This window comes from Emydura macquarii, unplaced genomic scaffold, assembly GCF_026122565.2.
Source record: "Emydura macquarii macquarii isolate MOO-44397 ecotype Brisbane River unplaced genomic scaffold, CSIRO-AGI_Emac_v2 contig_2768, whole genome shotgun sequence".
Taxonomy (NCBI): Eukaryota; Metazoa; Chordata; order Testudines; family Chelidae; genus Emydura; species Emydura macquarii.
Window position 1 is genome coordinate 14,728,686 of NW_027132905.1, and position 25,145 is coordinate 14,753,830.

The 25,145-nt window shown below is 42.9% G+C and overlaps 1 protein-coding gene across 1 annotated transcript in view; it reads right to left on the reverse strand.

The window, feature by feature from the left end:
• Positions 1 to 10,821, reverse strand: part of DPYSL3 (dihydropyrimidinase like 3) — a 71,394-nt gene extending 60,573 nt beyond the window's left edge. The window contains exon 1 of the mRNA XM_067566349.1: positions 10,480 to 10,821. Within this exon, the coding sequence (XP_067422450.1) occupies positions 10,480 to 10,806 (327 nt within the window). The 5' untranslated portion in view covers positions 10,807 to 10,821. The remainder of the gene's footprint in view (positions 1 to 10,479) is intronic.
• Positions 10,822 to 25,145: the final 14,324 nt, after the last annotated feature.

Sequence of the window (25,145 nt, forward strand, 5' to 3'; positions counted from 1 at the left end):
TGTCCTTGGTTGCATTTTTCCAACTTGAATCTCATTTTGTTATTTCCTGCCCATATTTCTAATCTCTCTATCTATATTCCTCTGTATCATTGCTCTCTCCTCCCTGGTGTTCACAACGCATCCCAGTTTACTGTCATCTGCAAATGTAATTAACATACTGTTTATCTCTCCTTCCAGCTCATTAATAACGGTTTAAAACAAAACTGCCTCTAACACTGATGCCTGAAGCTTCCCACTGGACACCTCCCCCAGCTCGATACACTGCCATGTTATCATTACTCTTTTCAGCCAGTTCTCACTGAGGCACGTGTCCAAGCCCCTGTCACAGTGCTCGTATTCAAGCCAATATGATCCAACTTTTCCAGTAAGGTTTCCTGAGGCACTGCACACACCTCCCCTGACCTTCACTTGAAATAAATCAGACCACACTAAAACAACATGAAGGACAACAAACTTCAGCTGTGTGGAAAGTGGAAGATTGGAGTTAATGGGGACTTAGCATGGCAGTGGAGGGTTGGAGCAAAGGGCCACTTTCTCCCAGGAGTCAGGACACTCCATTCTAGTCTAGGCAATGCTGGGGTGGTTCCCTTTTAATGTGTTGGGTTTATCCCAGTCAAAGGAAAGTGTCATGGCAGCATGGTCCAGTGGGTAGTGCATAGAACTAGAAATCAGGAGATCAGGTTCCATTCTGACTCTGCCACTTACTTGCTGTGACTTTGGGGAATTTGCTTAGCCAACCATGACTCAATTTACCCTTCTGTAAAATGCACCTTTGTACAGTGTTTTAAGACCTAGGAATTATAGATGCTAACATATTAATATTATAACATATTTGCCAGTCTGTGTTCTCCCCTCCCTCTAAAATAAACCCCTTCCAACTCTGTTGTACTCCTGCACAGGATATGTGAGTGGAGTACAATATTGCCAATGACATCTGGTGTGATTGTGCAGGGGGACAGCTACTGACACAGACCCTGCCTATGGGTTCCCAAGAGATTTGGGGTGTATTCAAGGAGTTGATCCCTTGGTGGTGGTGGTGGAATTGAGACCATACAGTAAAGGAGAAACTCCACTGATGGGAAATACACAAGAGCCAACTCTCAGGGCCAGTTCTCCAAGAAACCAACCCCTTCTCCCCTGGAATGCTGGTGTCTCTGTGTGCAACACTGACCTCTACTGGAGAATGGCTGGAGTTGACTTTACAGTTAATGGAGGGCTTAGATTCCATTCCCTTCCTTCTACTGTCTTGTTCTAACGTCCCTCTCAACTCACCAAAGCTGCATGTGATCCTCCAAACAGTGGCCCAGTCTGTGAATCCTCAACGTAGGGCCATGAGCCACTCAATTCTGCTTCTACAAGGCTGGGTCTCCCCCTGTGACACATCTAATCAGTGCTCTGCTTGCAGCACATGCATCAGTACAGAGAGGAGAGTGGAATAGTATTGATCAGAGGCCCCGCAGTTGTGGGAGCTGCGTTGCCTCAATGCAGGTGGCTGCACAGGAACATGGGCAATGTGGGGCAGGGCGCATAATCTTGCTGTCCCAGAAAACATGCCAGAACACCACTCCCGACATTGCCTTGCAGGAGGGAATAGACTGAGTGGAATTGGCATGGGACAGACAAGAAGGCAGCCATTATAGGACTGGCTTTGCAAGAGGAGAGAAGTGTTGTTAGTCAGTTGGGGGCAAGGAAGACACTGAGCCACTACCTAGAGCTCCCCTGTATCCTGTCACAAGGCCTGGCTCTGGACAGATGCCTGTCTGCCTGCAAAACCAAGTGTGGGGAGGGAATTTAAGCCCCCCCCAAACACTGATGAGCGCTGCCAGACTATATCAGCTTTCCACAAACAGGGGAGTTCTCTCCCTCCACTAAGCTGCATCAGGAGAGCTACTCAGAGATCTCACTAGGTAGCTTCCACGGCTGTAAGTGCTATCCCTGATGCTCCATGCAGTTTGACAATCCTGGTGCCTGGCTGAATGATACTGCACATGCCCCAATCTCATCTGGGCACGTGCAGTAACTTCAACTGCAAGCAGTAAGCGTGGCTAGAGATGGGCCTAAGAAACTGTCCCTAGTACATGGGAAAGGTTCCATTGTGGAATTTACACTGCAGCTTCCTAACCATCCCATCTTCCTTCAGTAAAGCAAAATGACAGCGGAGGCAGAGAGCTGTCACATCAGAACCCATCCATTTCTCCTATTGACAGCTCTCCCCCCGCCTACCCCTTGCTGTTTCTAATGCTCCCTGGTATTGTGTGATAGAGCATGGAACCCTGGGAAGGTCAGATTAATGTGCTCGGTGAATTAGGAAACAGTGGGATATGTGGGATTTCTCCAATTTCTAATTAGAAACACTCAGGATTGGGAATCCCAGCTGCAGCTGTGGAGGGAGTCAGCCTTATGAAGGGACTCTTCAGTGCATTCCTCAACCATCTGGGCACAATGAAACTATGAAATGGTGCAGTGGTTTAGCTTAAAGATTCACTGGTTGCCACAGTGGATGTTTAGCAAAAATGAAGGCCAACCTTGGATGCATCTGCTTTTCTGAAAGATGATCTCATCCCACAGACAAGGAATCTTGAACTGAGTGGTAGCTGATTCCTGAAACAGCTTTGCAGATTTCTGTAATGTTTCTTCACTCTCCCAGGATACAGGTCAAGAACCACCATTTGCCCTCCTAAGCCATTTGTTTCATGTTTAACCAAAGGTACACAAGGGACACATCTAGCAATTGGAAATCAATCCTTTTGCAAATAATCCCTTTGCACCCATGCCCTTTCTGCCCTTTGTAAAGCGATCACCACCGAGGGTGTTGAATGTTTTTTGTCATGTTTTGGCTTGAAATCCAACTCCATATTTTTCACCTTGATTCTAATCTCTGAGTCAGCAATTGCAGACACTCTATCTTTGTAACTGCAGGGACAGATAATCAACTGCAGGCTTTTTATAGCTGGTGAAATCAGTACAAACAGCAAGAAATTTTTGTGTGTTTATCAAGGAAGATACAAATACAAGAAATGGCAGATGTATAGGTGGGTTTGGATTTCAAATACCCACAAAGTTCTGGAGTATTCAGAGTATTCTAGGTTTTAGTTCAAAGCCCATCTCTAACAAGCATATGCAAATACTTTGACTATGTGCAGTTATTTTTCAGTAACAAAATGTAATGTGTATATGCACCACTGCCCTCTACTGGATGAAATCAGAATTGCTCAACTCTGTGTCATAACCCTATACTGTTAACAATGATTCACCTCTTGCTTAAATGGCTGCAATTTTGGAGCAGAAGAATTTGAGTTCTATCTCTACTGCTGCTGTGAAGTTCTGAATCATGAATCACCAAGTTCCTCTATGTACATAGATTTGATCTCTCAACTATAAGCACTGAACTTCAAGATACCTTACAGACTGTGTAATGTATTGGGAGCTGATGGGCTCTCTCTGAACTGCAGCTGTCTCTGCAGTGGAATGATACCAGTGTCACAACACTGATACACAACACAATGGTTTAGATCAGGAAATGAATGATGATTTATCCAATTCAAACTACAGGTGAGAAGTTAGGTGGGAAAGATACATTCATCTGAGTAGGACTTTAGCCCAGACATCAGACACCAAGACTAATTCCTAGTGGAAAGATCAGTGGACCGGAACTCAGGAGACCTCAGTTCTAGTCACTGCTCTGCCACTGCCACTGCCCTGCTGATTGATTTTGGGCAAGTCACAATCTCTGAGCCTCACTTTCTCCATTAGTACAAAGTGGATAATGATACCTGCCTCCTCTGGAAAGCGCTTTGAGTTCTACTGATGAAAAGGACTGCGCAAGAGCTAGGTGTTCATTATTATTTTAACTGAAAAACACCATGAGATCTTGAATAACCAGAAAGGGCCAGGAGTCAGTCTTTGGTTTATCATCTCACCAAATTCCCAGCATCTTGGCAACAGCACATCCCCCCAACACAATACTGGGATATTGAGTTGGTACTGACTCAGAGGAAAGAGCAGACCTATCGAGTCACTGAAGCTACTTCCTGATGTAGCTGGCTTTCTCTTGATAACTTCCACCCAAGTATTGACTCAGATCACACCTGCTCCATGACAAGGGAGGAACAATCATAGTTTGATGTGCAAATTACTGTTGGCAGAACACAGACAGAACTTTCTTTAAGCAGTAGCCACACAATATAATGTTTGCGCAGGCTGGTGCACTTTATATTAATCTACAAAAATGTTGTTACAATTGGAATTGCTGTTTTAAAACAAGTGTCATCTCCTTTATTGTTCTTTTAACTTCCTAGCTGGAAGAGGAATTATTGGAAAAGGCCATTTCTTTCTCTATCCTCAGCTTCTCTCTATGGAATTATTCTCCACAGAGTTGTTATGTGATCTGTATAAGATTGAGAGGAGAGTTGTTAACAGGATAAAGAAAATATCTGAATGGTAGAAAAAGTGACAGTATGTGAGGGACTGTGTGCAAGAAACCATCCAAGCAAGCGTGGGACTGCTTGTGTGACATGGCAGCTATATCCTCTATATTGTCGTGTTGATGGTATGGTTAATTCTGCATCAAAGCCTGTCTGCACAGACATCCTTATGGTTGTTCAGCCTACAATAGATGTGTCAGGTTGAGCTCTGCATCAGTTGTAAATGCTAAGGAAAAGATCACCGGGTCATTGTGAATACAAGTCCTTGAAGAAGTCTGCTCACAAAGGCAAGTGGGATGCTAGACTGTCTCATGGGCATAGAGAATAACACAAAAAAGATAATGCCTACAAATCAAGAGGTTGGCCTCACCCTGAACATACTGCTCAGTTTGAGTCACATCATCTCAAAAAAACCACCAGCAGAAATAAAGAATTGTCTCCACACCTACTTATTGCAGTTAGATCCAGCCCTTCAAGGTGTCCACGACGAGGGAAATGAAAATGGATACCTACCCACAAGAGGACCAAGAATAAAACTATATTTGTTGGGTAGCAGGTGGCCTGGACCTATCTAGGTAGTTACTGAAGTTGGTCAGAAAATGGGTTTTTTTTCCTCACTGAAAATTATGAAAAAAAAAGTTTATCTAATTTTCCATGAAGCTTGACTTTTCAGCAAAAAATAAAAAATTAGCATATATTGTCTGAAAAATTAAATAGTTCAGTTCAGAAATACTGCTGTGATGCCTTGTGGAAATTGTAGGTTAGGTGCTGGGCTCCCTCACTGGACTACATTTCCTATGATGCAACATTGCCCCTACCCCTTTGGGTGAGGGGAGGTGGTTGCATCATGGGAGTTTCTGGCCCTGGTGCATCATGGGAGAAGTAGTTCAACTAGAAAACTCAGCCCATAGAGGAGAATGGCGATGTGAGGAAGCTGAACTACAACTCTCATGAGGTGTCCCAGCAGCATATGCAAATCAAAATATTTGTTTTCAGCTGAACTATTCTGGTTTTAGGGCATTTCGCTTTTCTGATGAGAAATGAAAATTTTCTATGCAGACACTTTTTGAGAAAAACTTTGTTTAGTTAAAACCCAATTTTTCACCAATACATTTTTGATGAAAACTTTCCTATCAGCCCTAGTATTGATACCATGCTCACCATTGTGGTATCCCAGTGCTTGGTGAATGATATTTACCAGCCTCTGTGCTCAGCCTGGACATAGGACTGTTGGAAAGTACCTGCATCCTAGCATGTATAGCTGGGGCACTGACTTCTGATAACTGTGCTTCAGGTTTTAGTCCTCTTTAGAATGTGACTGCAGGATTCTCTGAGGCAAACACAGGCCGTATACAGCAAAATCAGAAAATTAACTTTTGTTTTACAGTCAAACTCTATGATTTAACAAGACAGTTTCTACTGTCACTCCTGTGTCACACAAGCAACCTTTTCTATGGCCTTCCTGCAGGAGAAAGGGATAAGCAGACCCTAAGCCTTGGTTTCTGTGAAGCAGTACCTGTTTCACAGAATATGGTAACATAGGTAGAGATAGGCCAACCCAAATTCTCTCTGTAAAATAAGAAAAACAATACTCCCTACTGCTTGGTATTTTGCAAGGATTTAATTAACTAATGGTATTAAAGTATTCTGAGATCCAATAAAAGGTGCTATATAAGTAGAGATGTGTTATTAATGGATTTTTCAGTTCACTGGCAATTATGAAAAATCAGGAAAATAATTCATTTCAGGTCAAACCAAAAAAATTAATTAAAAAAAAATTCAATGAATTGAAAAATCAGAAAAAATAATTGTTTTGGATCAAATAAAACAATGTTTTGTTTTGGTTTCAAGATTTTATTATGCTTCTGTATTTTTTTACATGAAACCGAAGGAAATCTCAAAATGGAAAGTCATTTTGAACAGAAAAGTTTAATTAAGAAAACGTTGAAACAAAATATTTCAACTTTTTGCAGAATTTTCTTTGTTTTTTCTACATGAACAAGTCAACGAAACCAACATGAATTCACAAAATGTTTCAGTGTATGCAAATCTGCATTTTTCACCACAAAAAAATTTTGATTTAAAAATTTTGTCCAGCTCCATATGTAAGTGCAAAAAGGTCATGATTATTATACTAATCTCACAGGTAAAAATCTGCTATGGTCTCAGTGATTCTTCTTATAAATTACTGACACTGGAAATACAAAAGCTTGAAACTGAAGTTATAAACAACTTGTGACAAAAGAAACCATGTAGATGGATGGGATGAGAATCCTGGAATAAATATAAATGGGCCAAATGTTTCTTCCTTCCTCTAACAGCAGGAAGCAGAAACTTGTGGATCTGCAGTGCTGGCTTGGAAGAGACACATGAAAGAGGTGACTCCCCCACAAACTCAGGAACAGGGGGAAACACACTGCCATACAAACATTGCTTCAGATTGCACTTGTCCATTCCTTCTTCCCTCTCCAGTGCAACTCTGCCTCTGCAGAGGCAAAACTGAAGGTAAATAGAGAAGTACTGTACCATGTGAGACCTGGATATGATACATCACCGTTATTTCCTTCCGTTAACGCAGAGTATATTGTACAAGGTAATATTCCCAGTGAGCTTCACCAGAACATAATTTCAGAAGGCGTTGTCAGAAAAGCTAGGGGTTAGAGAGAGATGATATTTCACTTTGTTATGGTAAATTAAGTAGTTTATTACAGTTCCATTAGCTGAAAAGAATGTCTGAACTTGGAACAAACTAGAGGCTCTGACCTCAAGGGACATTATTTATAAGGACCAGTGTTAAGCAAAATTTGTGCTCAAATTTATTGTTAATGGAAAAAAAAAACCAAAGGCAGACTTCAGGCTGTGTGTACACCTGAAAATTTTCAGCCAACAAGGGAACCATGGCCCTGATCCATTATATTCTATAAATGCTCTATGAGGGTTCTGCATGCTGGACTATGGAGACATGTCCCTGCATCAGAGTGTGTGGGCACCATTCCTGTAATCCCAGTTCCGTCAGTGTTTTCCTATATGGTCTTGGGCAAATCACTTAACTTCTCTGTGTCTGATTTCTTACATGTAAAATCATTATAAGAAAAAGTTCAATTTGTATTGAGAAAACCATTTTAGGCCCTGATTCTGAAACGAGCTCTACACAAGCAACCCCTTGTGCCTGCATAGATCCCCCCATTGAAGTCAGTGTGGCTCTTAAGACAGGACTGGGCCTAGGGATGCATGTCCCAGTGCACTATGTTACGACCTAGGGCCCTTTAAAATTGGGAGCTATAGTTGTATGGCTCCTAGTCATGTGCTTCACAGGAAATTGAATATAAGGCTTCCTGCCAGCTTAGACAGAGGTGCAGATAGGAGAGACCAGGGCTTAGAGAAGGAACTCAACTGTGTGTGCCACCAGATGGAACGCCTGAGAAGAAAAAAACCTGCCAGAAGCAGGAGCCAGCCAGAGAGGCTGTGAAGCCCTGGAGACAAGGGCCTTGATAAGACTCTCAGGGGTAGTGAGACTCTTTTGAATCTTTGTTTCTATATTAATAAAAGCATCAAGGAAAATCTACAGGCAGGCTGTTCCAACATCTCCACTGCTGCTCAGAGTTTCCCAGAACAGCAGCAGCAGCATGAAATTTATATACTGGTCAATTTCCTGTCACTACTCAGAATCTTACAGGCAACTGTGAAACTGACAAGAATAATGTTAGTTTTATTCTTGCCTTGATAAAGCCATGAGCAGTAGCTGCAACAGACACTGGGGAAGAGCAAGAGGAACTAAAAAGTAAAGGCTGAAGGAGAGAGAGTAGTTCGTTAGGGCAGAACATGCTCTCTGCAGGAAAGGAAGAAGAGAGCAAAAAGCTCCTTTCCAGCAAAAAGGAAGAGGTGGTTCAAATGTATTGAATACCTGGTAGGAAGATATTGATATAAACAATGGAATCCATCAGCAGAAACTAAGGATAGAGCTCCTGGAAGGATGCCCAGATCCTTCCTAACAGCTAGGGCTGTGGGGAGGGCTGGACTTCTCACCAGGGCTCCTGCTTTCATTTTGCTGGTGAGCTTTTTCACTTCCCAGGCAGCCTTTGCCTGGTCAGCTTAGTTCTCTGGTTCATAAGTGTCTGTTAAATACATCAAGGCCTGGCATTCCATGTCCAAATTTGAGTATATACAAAATTCACAGATACCCACTGTACTTCTTAATTCTTCATATTTATTGTGCAGCAAAAGTGAATTTTTCCCTTTTTCTTTAAAGATATTCTTTACTTTTCCTGCCCATATTGCAAAGAATCCTTACAGACTGGCCCAGTCCAGAGTGTAAAAAGATTAACACTTCTGACTATTATAATAATTTATTATAAGATTCAACCCCAAGTGCTGTCACTGACCTGCAGGAATAATAATAATAGTCTGTATCATGATCAAATCACTTTGCAAAAGAAGGGCTTGACTGTGATAACACTTGGATCAAGTGTAATTTAGCAGTAAGCCCATTGAAGTTAATGAAGTTGAACTGGTGGTCAGTGATTTTACTGCCCATTTACATTGGTGTAAATAGGATCTAAGCCAAGGAAGTGAACATTTTCAACCTCTGACAAAATGCTGAGGCTAAAGGAACTTCTATTTAATATTTTATAGGGCAACATTTGAGTTTGGATCCAGTCTGGAAACTTTGGGTTTAATGCCAATCTCATTGACAGTTCTTTTACATCAGTGTTACATCACTGGTTTGAGTAGAATTACTCCTGAGTTACACCAGTATAACTGAGATCAGAATCAAGCTCTTTTAGTTTAGACAACATTCAAGCTTAGATTTGAATTTAATCCCTTTTTAAAAAACAAGAGATTTCGTTTCATGAAATAGTAAAGGGAACAGCGCTGATAAGAGTTGGCAGCTTTTTCTTCTGATGTGCAGCTTTACCATCCTTGGTAACTCAGTTTGGACCTTTTAAGCCAATAACTCCAAGAAATGCTGACATCCTGTTTCTTAGACAGGAGCTTTGTACAGTACAAACTGACAGCAAAAGGCTTTCTTTCTCTCTCTCTTTTTTTCCTAAGAAGCACAGGAGAATGTTGTAGATCCTCCTCTTGGTTAACCACAGATTATATGAAAAAGACTAACATTACAGTATGCACTGTCTGCAGTTCCTCTGAGTAAGAGATTTCCATTGCAAATTATTATTCATCAAAATGGTGAATAATAATTATACTGTATCCATTTGGTCTCCGCAATCAAGACCTGGATAGGAACAAATGTCTGACGAGTGACAGTATTTATCCACTGTTTGTCTTAGTTCCCAGTATGAGCATCTTTTTTGAACTCTGAACCCTCTGACTTCCAAGCACTATACAGACACCATCAGAAACACAAAAGAAAACAGTGTTTACCTTTTGTCAGAGTCTCCAAAGAGTCAAAAGTTTCTGAAAACCGCAAATACAGAGAACTGATCTACTTAGCTTGTACTAAAAAATAAACTATGTTTTTTTCCCCCAGTGTTTATCGTTTAAAAAATACTACAGTAATTACAGCAATGATCCCAAGGCCCTGCAGTGACTCTAGAGTAAGCTGTAAAGTTTTGGGCCAAGTACGGGAGTGTATTTTTCAGTGAGAGTAAAAAAGTTTAACAGTTTGCAGCAACTCTAGGCAACAGTTCGTTAGGGCAGGATAACTGTAGCTGTGTAACACACGCTCTTTAGTCAAGATCACATGAAAGCCATAAAATGCCTCTAGGTAGCAATTAGCAAAGGGTCATTCGGGTGTTTATATAAACGTTTGGGTAACGAGGATGGAGTCCGATATCCTGCTTCTCTTCCCTGCATCAGCGTGGTGCCTGCAGCCCTCTCGACCCAGAGGCTCCAGAGTCCAGGCAAGAGGGATGGCTCAGTCCCAGCCGCCTGATGCCTGCAGCACGCCCCATGGCCAGCGTTTCGGATGCCCGATGGCACCTTCACGGCAGAGGGGGGCGGACCCAGCCCAGGGAGCCCACCTCACACTCAGCCAGGCTGGCCCTTCCCCCCAATCCAGCCCCTGTGCGAAGCTGCCGCGGGGCGCCCCCCTTACCTTGTCCGGCTGGTGGCCGAGGTTCTGCAGCCGCTCCTTGTCCGAGCCGCTCCGGATCTCCACCCCGGAGGCGGCGGCGGCGGCGGGGGGCTCCCGCGGGGGCTCGGGCGCCGGCTGCGGTTGCCGGTTGCCCCGGGCTCCGCGCTGCCCCACGCTCAGGGCCCCGAAGTCCAGCGTCTTGCTCTCGAAGGCGCCCTCCACGCTGCAGAACATGCCGCCGTACTTCTGCCGGGGCACCTGGGCCGTGGTGCCCGGCCGCGCCAGGTACACGGGCAGCTCGTCCTCCTCCCGGCCCCGCCGGCCGCCGCTGCCGCCGCCCGAGGCCATGGCCGGGGATCCGGAGCGTGGAGCCGAGCGCCGCGTCCTGAGGCAGGGGCAGCAGCGAGCGCCGCGCGCGGAGCGGCGCGGGGGGGGGCGAGGGGAGGAGGGATGGGGGGGGCCCGCTGCTAGTGCGGCGCCTCAGCCCGGGCGGGGAGCGGGACACGCGCGCTCACCAGGGGGCTGGGCAGGGCGCTGGCAGGCGTTCAGAGGCGCTGGCGGCGGGCTGGGCACGGGCACTAACACTGGAGACAGGGGGCGCGCGCTTCGCTCCCCCTTGCGAGGAGCAAGGCCGGCGGGCACTAGCACTGGCCGGGCGGGAGCAGGACTCCCGGGCGGGAGGAGGAGGGCCGGGCACTAGTGCTCACAAGTGCTGCTGCTGCCGCTCAGGGTGGAGGGCTGAGCGCTTGCACTCACCCGCCTTGCAGCCCACGAAAGCTTATGCCTGCAGAAATGAAATACGTTAGTCTTTAAAGTGCTACAGGACTCTCCTTGTGTTTGCTGTATACGGACTAGCACAGCTACCCCTCTGAATCTGTGCACACGCACACTCACTCCCTTGCACAGAGCAGGGGGCTGGTGCATGCTCCTCCATCTCCCGGGGCACCCGCCCTGTGTGCACACAACACACGTATCAATAAACAGATAGAGGCAGAGAATGAGGCTGGGTCCTGTGATTTCACTGAGGTTATTCGGGCAGTAAGGTACTCAAGTGGACAGGATCTGGTTCTGAGCGTGAATGCTAGTGCCCGGCTCTGCTCTCTAGGTTGCACTGGTAGGGTCCAGCCCAACCCCACTCACTGAGGATGGGGGTGCGTGCACAGCTGTATTCCCTGGCACTGAGTGCTAGTGTCTGGGCCCCTTTCTCAGTGTGTGACGCCTGGAGAGTGCTAGAGGACAGCCCCACCCTGTGAGTGTGAATGTTAGTGCCCAGCTCCGCTCCCCATGACAGATTGCTAGTGCAAATTCCCCCTTCCTTGAGTGTTAACTTTGGCGAGAAAAGAGTCTTGCAGCCTGACCCGAACACAACTATAGGTATCATTTCTGGTCACCCCTTCCTTCCTTGGGTGGGGGTCAGCGCGCTGCTGGCTGTGGGCCACACGTGCCGGTCGCCCCCACCTTGCTGCATTCCATGTGCGCTGCAGAGTGAGTGTGCTGACGAGCTGCAGCACCTCTCACTCCAAGCACACTCAGCACTGCGAGGTGGTGGTGGCTACTGCCATGCTGATCCCACTAACAGGCAGCTTGAGGCGGATCTCAGGCATGGGGAGTGGTAAGGCCCCACACTAGGCCGAGCCTCAAGGAAGTTGGGGGGAAGTGTTGGGCTTGGGTCAGTCAGTTATGAAAATGACTCAACAGCCTCAGGTCAAGCCCAGGCTGAGCTTTAAAATTAGGCCCTAGCTGCCCTGTGCTGATGAATACTAGTAGTGTCCAGCCGTCTCTCCAGGAAATGCTAATGTGCAGTCCTCACTCTGCGAGTGAATACCGGAACTACTCACAGACTATGCTCACTGTGAGGGATAATACTTAGCTCTTATACTGCACTTTTCATCCATAGATCTCAAGGCACTTTACAAAGGAGGTCAGTATCATTAGCCCTATTTTACAGATTGAGAAGCTGAGGCACAAAGAGGTGAAGTGACTTGCCTAAGGTCACCCAGCAGGCCAATGGCAGACCCAGGAATACAACCCAGCTCTCCCGAGTCCCAATCCAATGTCCTCCTATCCACTAAGGTGGCAGAATCTGGCTTTGATTGGGGCAGTCCACTAGTGTTTATACTGAGTGGGCTGTGCATAAGCACTTGTCTGCACACTCAGGCAGTGGGACTGATACGCTCATTCACAAGCTCTCACCCACACAATGATCATAGCTGTATACTCATACAGTCATTGCATAGTCACACTTACACTGTCATAGTCATGTACACAAAAACACTTTCAGACTCATTGTCAGCTACACAGAAACTTACAATAGACTCGTATTCACACATCGGCACAAACTCATAAACACACCATCAGCCCCATTCATACAATCTGATGCACACACATGCTTGTTTACATTGCATTTTGATGATCACACTGAGGCTTTCTTTTAAAGGCATAGAGCTTTAGGACAGTTGTATGGCCACGATTGAGATTTACATATTTCAGGAGAGTATTTAACAGACTAAAGCAATAACTTGCCAAGTATGTCAGGCTAGCAATTGTGATCAAAATAGGGGTTTTTTTTTAAATTCTTTTTCTGATTGGTGGTCGCTCTACCAGGTATGTTAATGTCTATACACAGTACCAGGGCTTTACATCGGATCAGCTGACTTCAAGCACACTGAGAATTATGTCTATGTGTGTTGCCAGTTATAATTTCTCCAATTTTTCATTACAAAAACCATGCAGTAGTTTTATCTCTGTAAATACAGGCCCAGGTTACATTGACTTCTGCCAGCCCCAAATGTGCAGGGCCAGAATGTAGGGTCCTCAGTAGCAAAATATCCACCTCGAGGGGGAGTGCAGTGATGGAAAGCATCTGCAAACCCCACTTCATTGCAGGACCCAAGTCTGATGACAGCACTAAAAGTCGGCCAGGGAGGAATGTTGATTCAGCTCATCCCCAGTGCATCCTTCCCTATGCTATCCACCTTCCTCCAGGATAACACCTTCCCCATAACAAACAGTGCCTGTCCTCCTTTGGGGATGAACACATCTTAAGGTGCAGCAGTTCCCATTGCCAGCAGGGGTGACATGAGCCCATCCAATGCAGAGCCATTTCCTGATGAAGATGTCTGCAGCTCCAACAAATACTGCTTTGGGGAGCAGGGGGAATGTTCTTAGTTTCTGGTGTTGAGTGGGCTAATGCAAAACTCAGCAAAGCCACAGCATTTGTGTGATCAGTAATGCAACAGCCCAGGGTGAAATTGTTAGGGAATATCAAAGAGATAGGGTCAAAGAGATGCTAAAAATAAATATGAAGCCAAAGGGTACTGGTGAGCTTAGATGAGCTATGCTCACAGGATAACATTTATCACTCAGTATAACACGCTATGGGCCCCCCAATTCTACCCTCAAGTTATACCAGTGCAACTCCACAGAAGGTTGAATTTGGTCTTATTTGTCTCCTGATCATAGCTATAGCTACCTTTGATATCAAGCTGCATCTAGCTTTGTAACTCTGTGGAAGTTTACCCATGTCTTCTTCATCCATGCAGCTTGGTTAAACATATACATGCTCTTTTGATGGCAGGAACAGCTTCTTGAGAAAAGCGTCTGTGATGCTTTTGCACATATTGTGCTATCCATCACATTATAGATAAAGTGACAGCAGCAGTGCCTAAAAGTCTGCACATGACTGAGAATGGTTCTGGGAAGCAGCATGGAGAACTTCAGGAGTTTTCTTTATAGCTGATATACATAACAAATACATGACCTTGGAAGACAGTGTGATCTAGTGGCTAGGCCACAGGAGTAGGAATCAATAGAGCTGAGTTCTATTTCTGTTTCTGCTACTGACTTGCTGTGTGCCCTTGGGTGTATCATTTCACCTCTTTGTGCCTCTGTTTCCTCATCTCTAATAATGGGGCTAATAATACTTACCTGCTTCACAGCAGAGTTGTGTAGCTTAATCCATCAACATTTGCAATGTGCTTTGAGGTACTCAGCTGCAAGGCATTATGAAGGGCACTAAACCGTTATTATTTCTAGGATAATTAAAGCGTTGTTATTGTTATTTTACTTCTATTCCTCAAAACAGTTTTCAGTAATGTCATAACCTATCTGTGGCTATTGTGCAGTAAATACACTTCAAGATCTTACTACGCCTTAAGTAATATATGATCATAGAGGAACCTCTGAATCCCAATGTGCATCTCATCACAGTAGCTAAGACCAGTATCATTGGAAATTCTGATTGTCCCAGGTACAGTCTCATGAGAGGATGGGAGGCAGGGCCTTTTCTACTGAAGGGCTGTGACTTTTGGGTGCTCTTCCCAGCACAGGCCAAGCACAAGAGAGACTAAAGACGATTTAGGTTCAGTTTCAGATTTATTTGCTTGGGATTGTTTTATATGATGTAAACTGAGATCTGACCAGGCCTTTCACAGGAATCAGGGATGGATGTAGGAACCCTTTACTCTTGCATTTGGGATGCTGTAGTGGCCTGGCCAGCACAGAAAGGGCTGAAGAGCAGCTCTGCTGCTTACTAGTTGGGATCAAGGATGTGGGTACAGAATGTTCCTCTGTCAGAGATGGGGTGGTTGGAGGTGATTGCAGATCTGTGCTGTTCTTTCAACTTCTGATTACTCTGGACTGGGGAGATCTTTAACCCAAATAAGCTTATCCATGCTCCATTTTGAATCTGCTTACTGGTAAGAGTGAACCATCTCAGCCAGCCAACTGCCTCCACCTCTGTGGAACAGGAGCATCTTTGTGCATATGCAGAGCATTTCTGACCTCACCCTCCAAAGGCCGGTTGGGGGGGGGGGGGGGGGGGGGTAATGAAGTCGCATACTCTGGCCCCCTGACCAGGGGCAGGATCCATTGCCATGCAGTCATCATATAGCAACCTCTGAGGAGGGAGGGGAGCCTTTCTCAGCATTGAAACTGCACCACAGCCACACACCTCTAAACAGCTCTGCTCTGGAGCACAGTGGGGTCATGATTTGCCTCTAAATTTGGGCTCGGTAGTATTCTTTGGGTGTGTAGCATCACTTAGAATATAAGTTCTTCAGGGCAAGAGAGCCATTTTGTTAAGAGTCTTAACAGAGCCAGACATATTTTCAGCATTGTGTGTACATTCATTAAAAACTACGTAGTCCAGATTCTAATATTCTTACGTATGTTGGCTAGTTCCTTACTCTATGAATGGTCTCACTGAAATCACTGGGACATCTGTGGAATAAGGTGTTACTCAGTCAGAGTAGGGGCATCAAAACATCTCTTATTGAGCAACATAGGGGACAAATCCTGGTTTTGTTTCTGTATCTTCTTTAGGATTAGTTCAAGTTGCCATTCACTTGTAAGACATATTTTTGTTACATTGATAAAAGGTTCCCTGAGGCCTTCAGTTAGAGGATACTATGGAAACTAAATAATATTATTATTAATATTTAATATATGTGCATCACAGTAGTTTTTTATTGAGCCTAAAAGAGCGCACTGTCTCAAATGCTGTATATGCATGCTCCAGATCTGGTTAAAGGCTTTTAATTACACAAGTATAAAATTATCATATTAATTAATTAAACAGATTTAATTTTATTTAAATAACGTATTACATACCCACCACCAAAAACACTCTTCGATCAAAGAAGCCTGTAGAGGCTATAGTTAAAATTATGAGCCAGGCTTAGTGGTCAGGCTACAGAGCCCTACCACCAGACCTATCTCCCCTGTGTCATCTGCACAGGATACTTGGAAACAAAGGAAGTGCAATGATCAGAGATATAAATGACCCCTCCCAACATGTTTTGAAAACAGCCATGGGGGGATGCTTATCAGCTTCTACAGGGAGGGAGTTCCACTGAAAAGGCCTTGTTCCCAACTTGAGCCCAAATGAATCTTAACATGGCAAGGAAGGACAACTCAGGTGATCTCAGTTGTCTTCGTGTGGCATAAAATTGTACCATCTAGTTCCTTCAGACCTAGAGTATAGTTTCTTAGTCCAACAATTGAACAATTCCTTGATCCTAGAACAATAATGCCTTTGTCCTAGAGAACAGGAGCCTGGGTCTCAGCCTGCTAGTTGGGCCATTTTTGGTCATCTGTTTGAAACAAATAAATACAGGGAACAACATTATTTTATGGGAAATGATCCCCTGTATTGACATGCATATATTTGACTATATTACTGATAATAAATAGCCCTTCTAACTGGGTAAGAATAATATTTGTATTAAGCCAGACATTCAAAGAAGGAAACTAGTTACCAGTTGTGTTACAGAGCAAACAGTGATAATTATGAATGAGGGGATGAGGTGCAGCTTTCTTAGAAATACCCTTTAGGCAAATCCCTTTCTGACATAGGATTAGTTAATGAGATGGGACATAATCATCCTGCCTGGTGTGAACATTTTCTAATTTTGCACACTGGGCCCCTTTGTTTGTTTCCTTTGTTGTTCTTGTCCTCTTGTCCAGAGCAGTTAGTACCTAGTTAGGGAAATCACAGAAACAAAATGATTACTAACCAATATGATGAAATCATCACTGTGGTGCACAAAACATGGTGCAACATTCATGTGTATTTTTCATTTGCACTGACCTGTTTGTAGAGTGAAATCTTTTAAATAATTATTTTAAGGGGAGCTACAGCTGCTTAGTGAATCATACAAATTGAGAAGTTATTCATAAAGAAGTATTATTAGGTCATCTAGACTCATTCTCCAATCCTGCTGTATATTTTCTAGTGTTTTGTCTAATCCATTTTTCAATGTTTCACACTGTTGGATGATTAGCTGATTCATTAAATTGTGTATCATCAATCAACAAACATTTTTTGGGTAGCACTTTTTCCCCAAATGCTCTATTTAAATGAAATAGTCTATAATAAAAATGGAATGGAGTTTAAAAAAAAGAAATTTCCAGATCGTCAGCTTTCTCTTTGCATTACCACGGTCTCTTGTCTATTGGAAATTGCTAAGTGCACTTGAAGGTTAGGATCTGGTTTTCTTTTCCATTGTCTCATTAACAAAATGAAATGCATGTCAGTCCTTGTTCTTTCTTGTTAGAAGGTGTAAGAACAATTTCTGTACTGAGAAACAGAAGCATTCTATTAAACCCCAGTGCTGAGCACTATAGCTAGATTTTATAAAGGGAGGGATCATTTTATAACCAATGATAATATCTGTAGTTCTCTAATGAGATGGTTTTCTGTTATACCACGATCAAGTCATCCCTTAAACTTCTCTTTGATAAATGAAATAGACTGTGCTCCTGGAGTTTCTCACTACAAAACATGTTTTTCAGTTCTTGTTACTCATTCTCATGGCTCTTTTTTTAACCCTCTCCAGTTTATTAACATCCATCCTGAAGTGTTGATGCCAGAACTAGACACAATATTCCAGTGGCAATCACTTCAGTGCCAAGTACAGAGGTAATATAACTTCCCTACTTCTACTTGATACACCCGTATTAAGCGCTTTTAGTCACAGTGTCACCATGCGATGCAGGCTTTAGTCTGAAAGAATTAACTAGAGCTTGTGGAGAGCTCAATTAAGGCACCTGGTTGCACCTGGAGGGTTGGCCAAGTCCAATTAATGATGAGTCACAGCTGCTGGCTGGAGGAGGATGGGGAGGAAGGACACAAAGATGAGTCACAGCTGCTGTCTTCTTAATTTTTTCCACTTCCCTAAGCTATGTCACTTACAGACTTCGTCAATAATGATTTTATGTTATTTTTAAAAAATCATTGATAAAGGTCATTGATAAAAATATTAAATAACTTAGGGCCAAGAACCTACCCCTGTGGGATCCCATTAGAAATATTCACTTGATGATGATTCCCTGTTTACAACTACTTTTTGAGACCCAACAGTTAGTCAGTTTTTAATCCATTTTAATATGTGTCGTGTTGATTTTGTATCATTCTAGTTTCTTAATCAAAATGTGTGGTATCAAGTCAAATACCTTACAAAGTCTAAAGTATATCACATTGTTATCTTTATCCACCAAGCCTGTAATCTCATAAAAAAGTTAGTTTGACAACATCTAGTTTCCACCCATGTTGATTGGCATTAATTATATTGCCCTCCTTAATTCTTTCTTAATTGAGTCCTGTATCAGATACTTACCTCCTGGCTCAGACTGCTGTATTTCTGGTTCTAACAAGAGTAGTGGTTTTCAAGAAAAGGTCTACTGAACTCCTCCCTTCCACAGCACCATTGAAATTCAGCCAATTTCAGACTCTGCCCCTTGCCTACCCTCACACACAACAAACCCTTCTTTGGGTTGTGTGCACTCACAGGGGAAGGGATGCGGGTGCAAGTGCTGGCTCATCATGCTGAGCATAAGATGCCAATCACTAAATTATGTAATGGCATGTGTATGACACTTTGCAGGTGCACATCTCCCAAGGGCACCATCTAAGGGACTACATGGCTACATTTATTTTCATGGTAATTTTTTAATTGTTCTGGCTAGCAGAAGGAAATGATGCAGCAGGGTCATGAAATAACTCTCCCACAAGAAAGTAGCATGGTTTTCCAAGAGGAACTTGAAGCACCTTGGCTCCAGTTCTGGGAATGCATGAAAATATGCATCGAAGAAATTACTAAGGCCTTGTCTACACTAGCACTTATGCCGACAAAATGTTTGTCACTCCGGGGTGTGAAAAAACCACACCTCCCGAGTGACATAAGTTTTGCCGGCATAAACATTTGTGTGGACTATGCTATGTTGGCTGGAGAGTGTGTCCCACCGACATAACTACCACACCACTCATTTAGGTGGTTTATTATGTAAGCGGGAGAGTTCTCTCCCGTCGACATAATGCGGCTACACAAACACTCTTACAGCGGCACAGCTGTAGTGATACATCTGTAAGTTTTAAGTGTAGACTAGCCATAAGAGATATGACAATAAACTATGAAAGGCTGCTTCTCCAACTGTGCTGTAGAGGCATGCGTGAGGAGGAAATACTTTCCCACTAAAGATCACAAATATGATTTGACATCTAAAAAGACACTTCACTGATACGTTTGTGATGCAGTCTGGTATATGAGTGACCATTTATAATATTGATATCAATATTACAAAATTGCAATTTGTACAGAATATGCCATGTAAGGTATAATTGGAAAAGTTATGATTTACTGAATGTGATAAGCTCATCTCTATGTGTGTATCATCTTTGTATTGTAAGCTATGAATACATGTAATATTTCTGTATCTAAAACTTGTGCTGTGCTACTGGGTGCCGTGACAGCCCCAACAGATTAGCCTCAGCACTGTCCAGCTTGATTGAGGGCCAGTCAAGGGCCATCAGTGATACAATAGCCCAGGGAGAGAAGCCACAGGCTATGCCTATGAGTCATCATGTAGAGAGACATGCCTGTAAACAGGGAACTCCCTCCAGCTGCTTTTCCATGCCACGTGTGCTGTGTGTGGCTGTGTTTTTGGGACAAGCCACGTAAGAAAAGGGCAGAAAAGGCAGCTGCACCATTTCCATTTTGTCTTCTTTCCTGCTTCCTTCCTACCTCTGGATTAACTACTCCATGGCCTGATCTACACTAGAGAGTTTTGTCGACCAAAGTCAGCCTTGGTCAACAAAACAGTGGTGGTGTACATACTACAATCAATCCCCCACCAAGACAATGGCCCTATTTTTTCAACAAAATAAAGCCACTTCAACGAGAGGTGTAGGGCTTATGTTGGCTTAGTTAGGGTGACGCAATGTCAATGTAGACACTGCGTCCCTTTACATCGGCTGTGGGTCAGTCAGCCAGGGCAGCTGGTTCCCACTCTTGGCCAGGAGTAGGACAAGAAGCCCAAGAGCTTTTCCACCTGCTTCTGCAGGGAGCTGTGGCCGCCTTGTCAATTTCACAGCTCAGGCCCAAGTGGCTTCCTCTGGCTCCCAGCGGGGACTGAGGGGCACGGGAGAGGGCAGCTCGCAGGGAGCCTGTGGGGCAGCCAGACTCCTTGCAAGGGAGCGGAGAGACCAGGTTCTCAACTCCCCACACTGCCCATCTGAAGCTATGAAACAAAGGACTGAGACCCATCCAGGTACTGGATGTACTCCAGAGGAACTATACAAACCTGCAAACTCCACAATTCCGCTAAGACCCTGATATATATGGACTTTGAAGTCATTTGTATGTATCTGATTGCTTTGATCATTTAACATCTCTCATCTTGTTTGTTTCTTTCCTTCTATAATAAACTTTTAGTTTTAGTTACTAAAGAATTGACTGGCAACGTGATATTTTGGGTAAGATCCAAATTCATATTGATCTGGTAATGTGGCTGACTCTTTGGGGATCAGGAGAATGTTTTGATAAAGTGAATAGAGTTTTTAAATAACTTAAATAAAGTGAATAGAGTTATTTAAATAACTTTTAAATAACTTTATTGGACCTAATTGCTTATTGGGAGCCAGAGACTGAAATGCAATAAAGAGGGCTTGTTTTAACTTCTTGATAACCAGTGAGGGGGAATCAGAAACATTGTTTGTAACTGGTTGGTGAATCTAACTTCAGTGTTAGCCATCAGTTCTGGGAGAATCACTTTCCTTTTGCAGCCTGCCCTAACCGTTACTTTTCTCTTTTAAGTGTCTTTCTGTAGTTACTCTTTTCTTTAGAGGGGTTAAGAAATTACATGGGTGCACTTTGCAGGCTTCATAACTGTTTTTTCACAGCGATCATTTGACTCAAATAATGTTGTATTATTTAAGGGAAATAGGTTGCTGACATTAGTTGAGTATTGACCCCTCCCTCACCCTGTCCCCCAAGCCTGAGCTCCTGAAGCGAAGTCATGTCCTAAGCGAAGATGTTTCCTTCCTTGATGCCAAATCAATGTAAAATGGTTTCACCCTGGTTTTCCTGGGGCCTGGAGGCAGCAGAGCTTTGTAATTGTGCATGGAAGGAACATAATGAAGGCATAACCTTGTTATCATGGTTGATATACATCTGGCTTCATAGATCATTTGCTGCTACAGTTTACTTGAAAATGCAATAAAAAGAAATTGAGGTGGGTGGGAGGAAGAAGTGTCTCCTCTTCCATAACTAGTATGGGACTCTCTAAAAAATGCCATGGAAAACTGCACCCTACATGTCAGTGTAATTATTAATAATAATACAAATTAGAGTTATTTCATCCAATTCTAATTTGGGACCTTTTTTGCAGTGATACATCCCTGACCATACTATTATTATATGCAAGTGGGTGTCAGGTTTTAGAAAACTGCACAGATAAACAGAACTGTTCTGCCAACTCACTGTAGCAGCCAGAGCAGGAGGACCTTCAGTACTAGGGTTTGTGTGTCTTAGAAGTGAGAACTGGGGAGAGAGTCCGGAGTCCTCTAGGGGGCAACTCTAAAGAAAGCCAGTCAAACAAACCAAGGAGGCAGCTCTTGGAAGTCTGTTTGCTGTTATTTAAGTTAAAAGTAAAGCAAACCCCTGGAAGGGGGTAAATTTTGACCCTATCCAGGGGGTCTGTCTGTCCTGTGTTAGGAGCAGGGTGGGAGTGCCACTTGCTTAAAGGTCTTTTGCCAAATCCTTAACTAGTGTAAACCAGCATAGCTTCACTGCCTTCATGCTCTTCCAGGAGCTAAGAATCTGGCACCTAATTCTGAAGCTTTGACACACAGGAGTTGCATCATTGCCTACAGTGGGACTATTCACAGACTCTTCTAATGCAGGGATTAGATGGTTATATTTATGATTATCATTATGAGATGATGAATAGCAGGTTGATTCCAAGAGGGGCTCTACCATCTCTGCTATATACAAAGCAATTTTCTTCCAAATTAATCCAGTGGTTTTCAACCTTTTTCATTAGCGGACCACAGATTGAAAATCACTGAAATAACCAGTATAACAAAACTCTTCAACTCAAAACCCTAAAGGATGTGAGGAGTGCGCTGACCATTCCCTTAGCTTCATGAATAGCCTTGCATGCTTAAGAAATGTGATGCTTACAAAAGGCAATGGACTAATAACCCCAGAAACTGTAACCCTCTCCTTATCCTTGAAAAAGCAGCGATATAAGCTTTCTCCCGCATGCTCCATACCTCACTTCTGACTTGAAGGAACTTCTTTTTGGGATAACAAGAGACTGCCAGCTAGAGGTGGTCAAAATTTCTCATCTAACTCCTTTTAAGGCAAAAATGGCTTTTTAAAATTAAATGGAAATTTGTGGGGAAAATTCAACTTTGGAGTTTTTTGGTCAAATTTCAACATCCAATACATGCAAATTTTTGTTGTCAAAAGTGGGAAAAATGGTTTTAGTGTTTTCATCAAATTCCTCAAAACTTTTTTTTTTTTTTTTTTAAATGAAAATGAACTTTTTTTATTTCTTCAAAATTTTTGATGGAAAACAAAATAAGCCTTTGGAACATCTCTTCTGCTAGCTGTCACTCCTGTATCTGTCAGTTTCTTCAAATTACAAATGGAGTCATTTGGTAGTACAGTGGACGTCTTTCAGGCTATTTTATAATATCAGGATGCAGATTTGAAACAAATTCACTGAGGTTAACGCAGCTGTAAGGGCTGTAGGCAGTGTCTAGAGCCTAGGTGGGAAAAAAGGTTGAGGCCCACTAGACCCACTAAAAAGGATGATCGCCACAATCTGAGTCAGTATTTATTACTTTCTTAACAGAGTTCAATAACTGAGATAATATATTACATATATTATTGTAATCAGATAAAACGTGTTGGTACATGACAACTTTATGTCATTTTAAAGTTTTGCTTGAAAATACTTTGAGTCCATATGGTGTTACGAAGACTTTTTTTGGGATGAGAACACTAAATTTGAGGAGAAAGTATTGGCATCTGCCTTGCTTTCCAGATTCCAGTCCAAAGGCCCCAATCATGCAGTGGGATTATTCCCATGAGTTAGAACAGTTTGCATAAATGAAGATCGCTGGATTGAGCTATGGAGCCCAGAACAATATCTCCCTGTCATGACTGTGATGAACTTGATTCAGCATCTGTACTCTTTATGCAAGTAATTAGAAAATGTACCTAAAATCTATTGCACATGTGTAGCACATGGTTTTCAAATACTTATAATTCATTCAAATCAAAACCAGTGAAATACTCAAAGGCATATCTCAATGAAGAGTATTTCTATGCCAAATTTTAGTTTTCTACCCTCCCAGCCATTTAACAGTTCAAAAAAAAAAAAAAATTAACAATGTCTTACACTGGAGAAAGTATTTTATTCTAATCCTACTAAAAAATGGTTAATTACTTTTGAACAAACTTTCCAAAAATGTTCACCATGAGGCAGAGACCAAGCCTGAAAAACATTATCCCCAAAGACGAAAGTTTCAAAAAGTTAGAAGTGACAGAAAATGGGGAGTTAACATGGAAATACTTATGTAACTCTAGTTATAGTTCTCACTACAGTTCCCATTACAGCAACAGTTTTAGCTTCTCCTAACATATAAGGTGGTCGTGCATTTCTGGAAAGGTCTGTGAAAGGCCTAAAAATAAATGACTATCATGGCATGTGTTACCAGATGGCACTGTTACACATAGTCTTCCAAGTTCTTTTTCTCATATATGAGCAAGTATTGACACTTGGGAAGACATGTGGTGCTGATGGTAGTTTTAGGTTATGCAAGGTTTTGGTATAAAGGCAGCTTCAGGAAAGAGGGAACTGTGTGAACAGCAGTAGAGTTTGTTCTCGGCCTTAGGCTCTGATTAGAGTACATTTTTGAAGGATAGTTGCTCCCTGGGAACCAGGCATAGGTGTTGGGTTGTGATTCCTGGAAAAAGGAATTGCCCTGCATTCTGTTTGGCTATCTTATTTCAGGACTGGTCTATATATGTAAACAAAGCAAATTATCTTTAGTGTATACTGAGACTCCATGTTGTTGATTTCTCCTTCACTGGGAAGCCAGCCTGAAAGGCCCCAGACACCTGCTACCACTCAGTAGAAGGGCAAAGTCACTGGTGTCAGAATGGGACACTGGTGTCAAAAGACGTGTCAACACTCATCTTTTCTATTGATGATGACAGTGAAAATAGCAGTTGAAAGGCTTCCTGTGAATTTGCAAATTTTCCATTCTTCCCATGGTAGGTAGCAAGTCTGGTCCCATCATTTACTAATTTATGATTCAATACCTAAGATTTGTCTGCTGTTCTAGTCTATTAATCCATCTAGTCCAGTATATTCCATTAATTTCATATCACACATTCAGGATCTCTTTATTTCCAATTACCTTATTTTTGTTACCTTTTCTAGTCACAGTATACGGAATGACTGGTGTCATGTGCAGTGCCAGAAAAATTTGTTGATGTGTTAATATATTCTTAGGCCTTAGGAGCTGCAGAATGCCCCTTGGTATCTCTGTTTTATTTAGACCCTTGTGGGTGCCATACAAATACAATTGTTCAGATTCTAATTGTGATGCTGGCTGGATTAGGGAGACCATTTATGATATTATTTAACATCAATATGTCAAAATTACAATAATTCACATGATATGCCATGTCAGGTACTGTTAGAAAGGTTATAATTTGCTAAGTATGATGATATTGTTTATGTGTATATGTCATACTTGTATTGAAAGTTATGGATACGTTTGATTGTATCTGTATTTCAACTTGTGTTGTGTTTCTGGGCATCACCCCAGACAGGATGGCTACAGCACTAGCCTGCTTAATGGCCCATTAAGGAAATTCACAGGTACAATG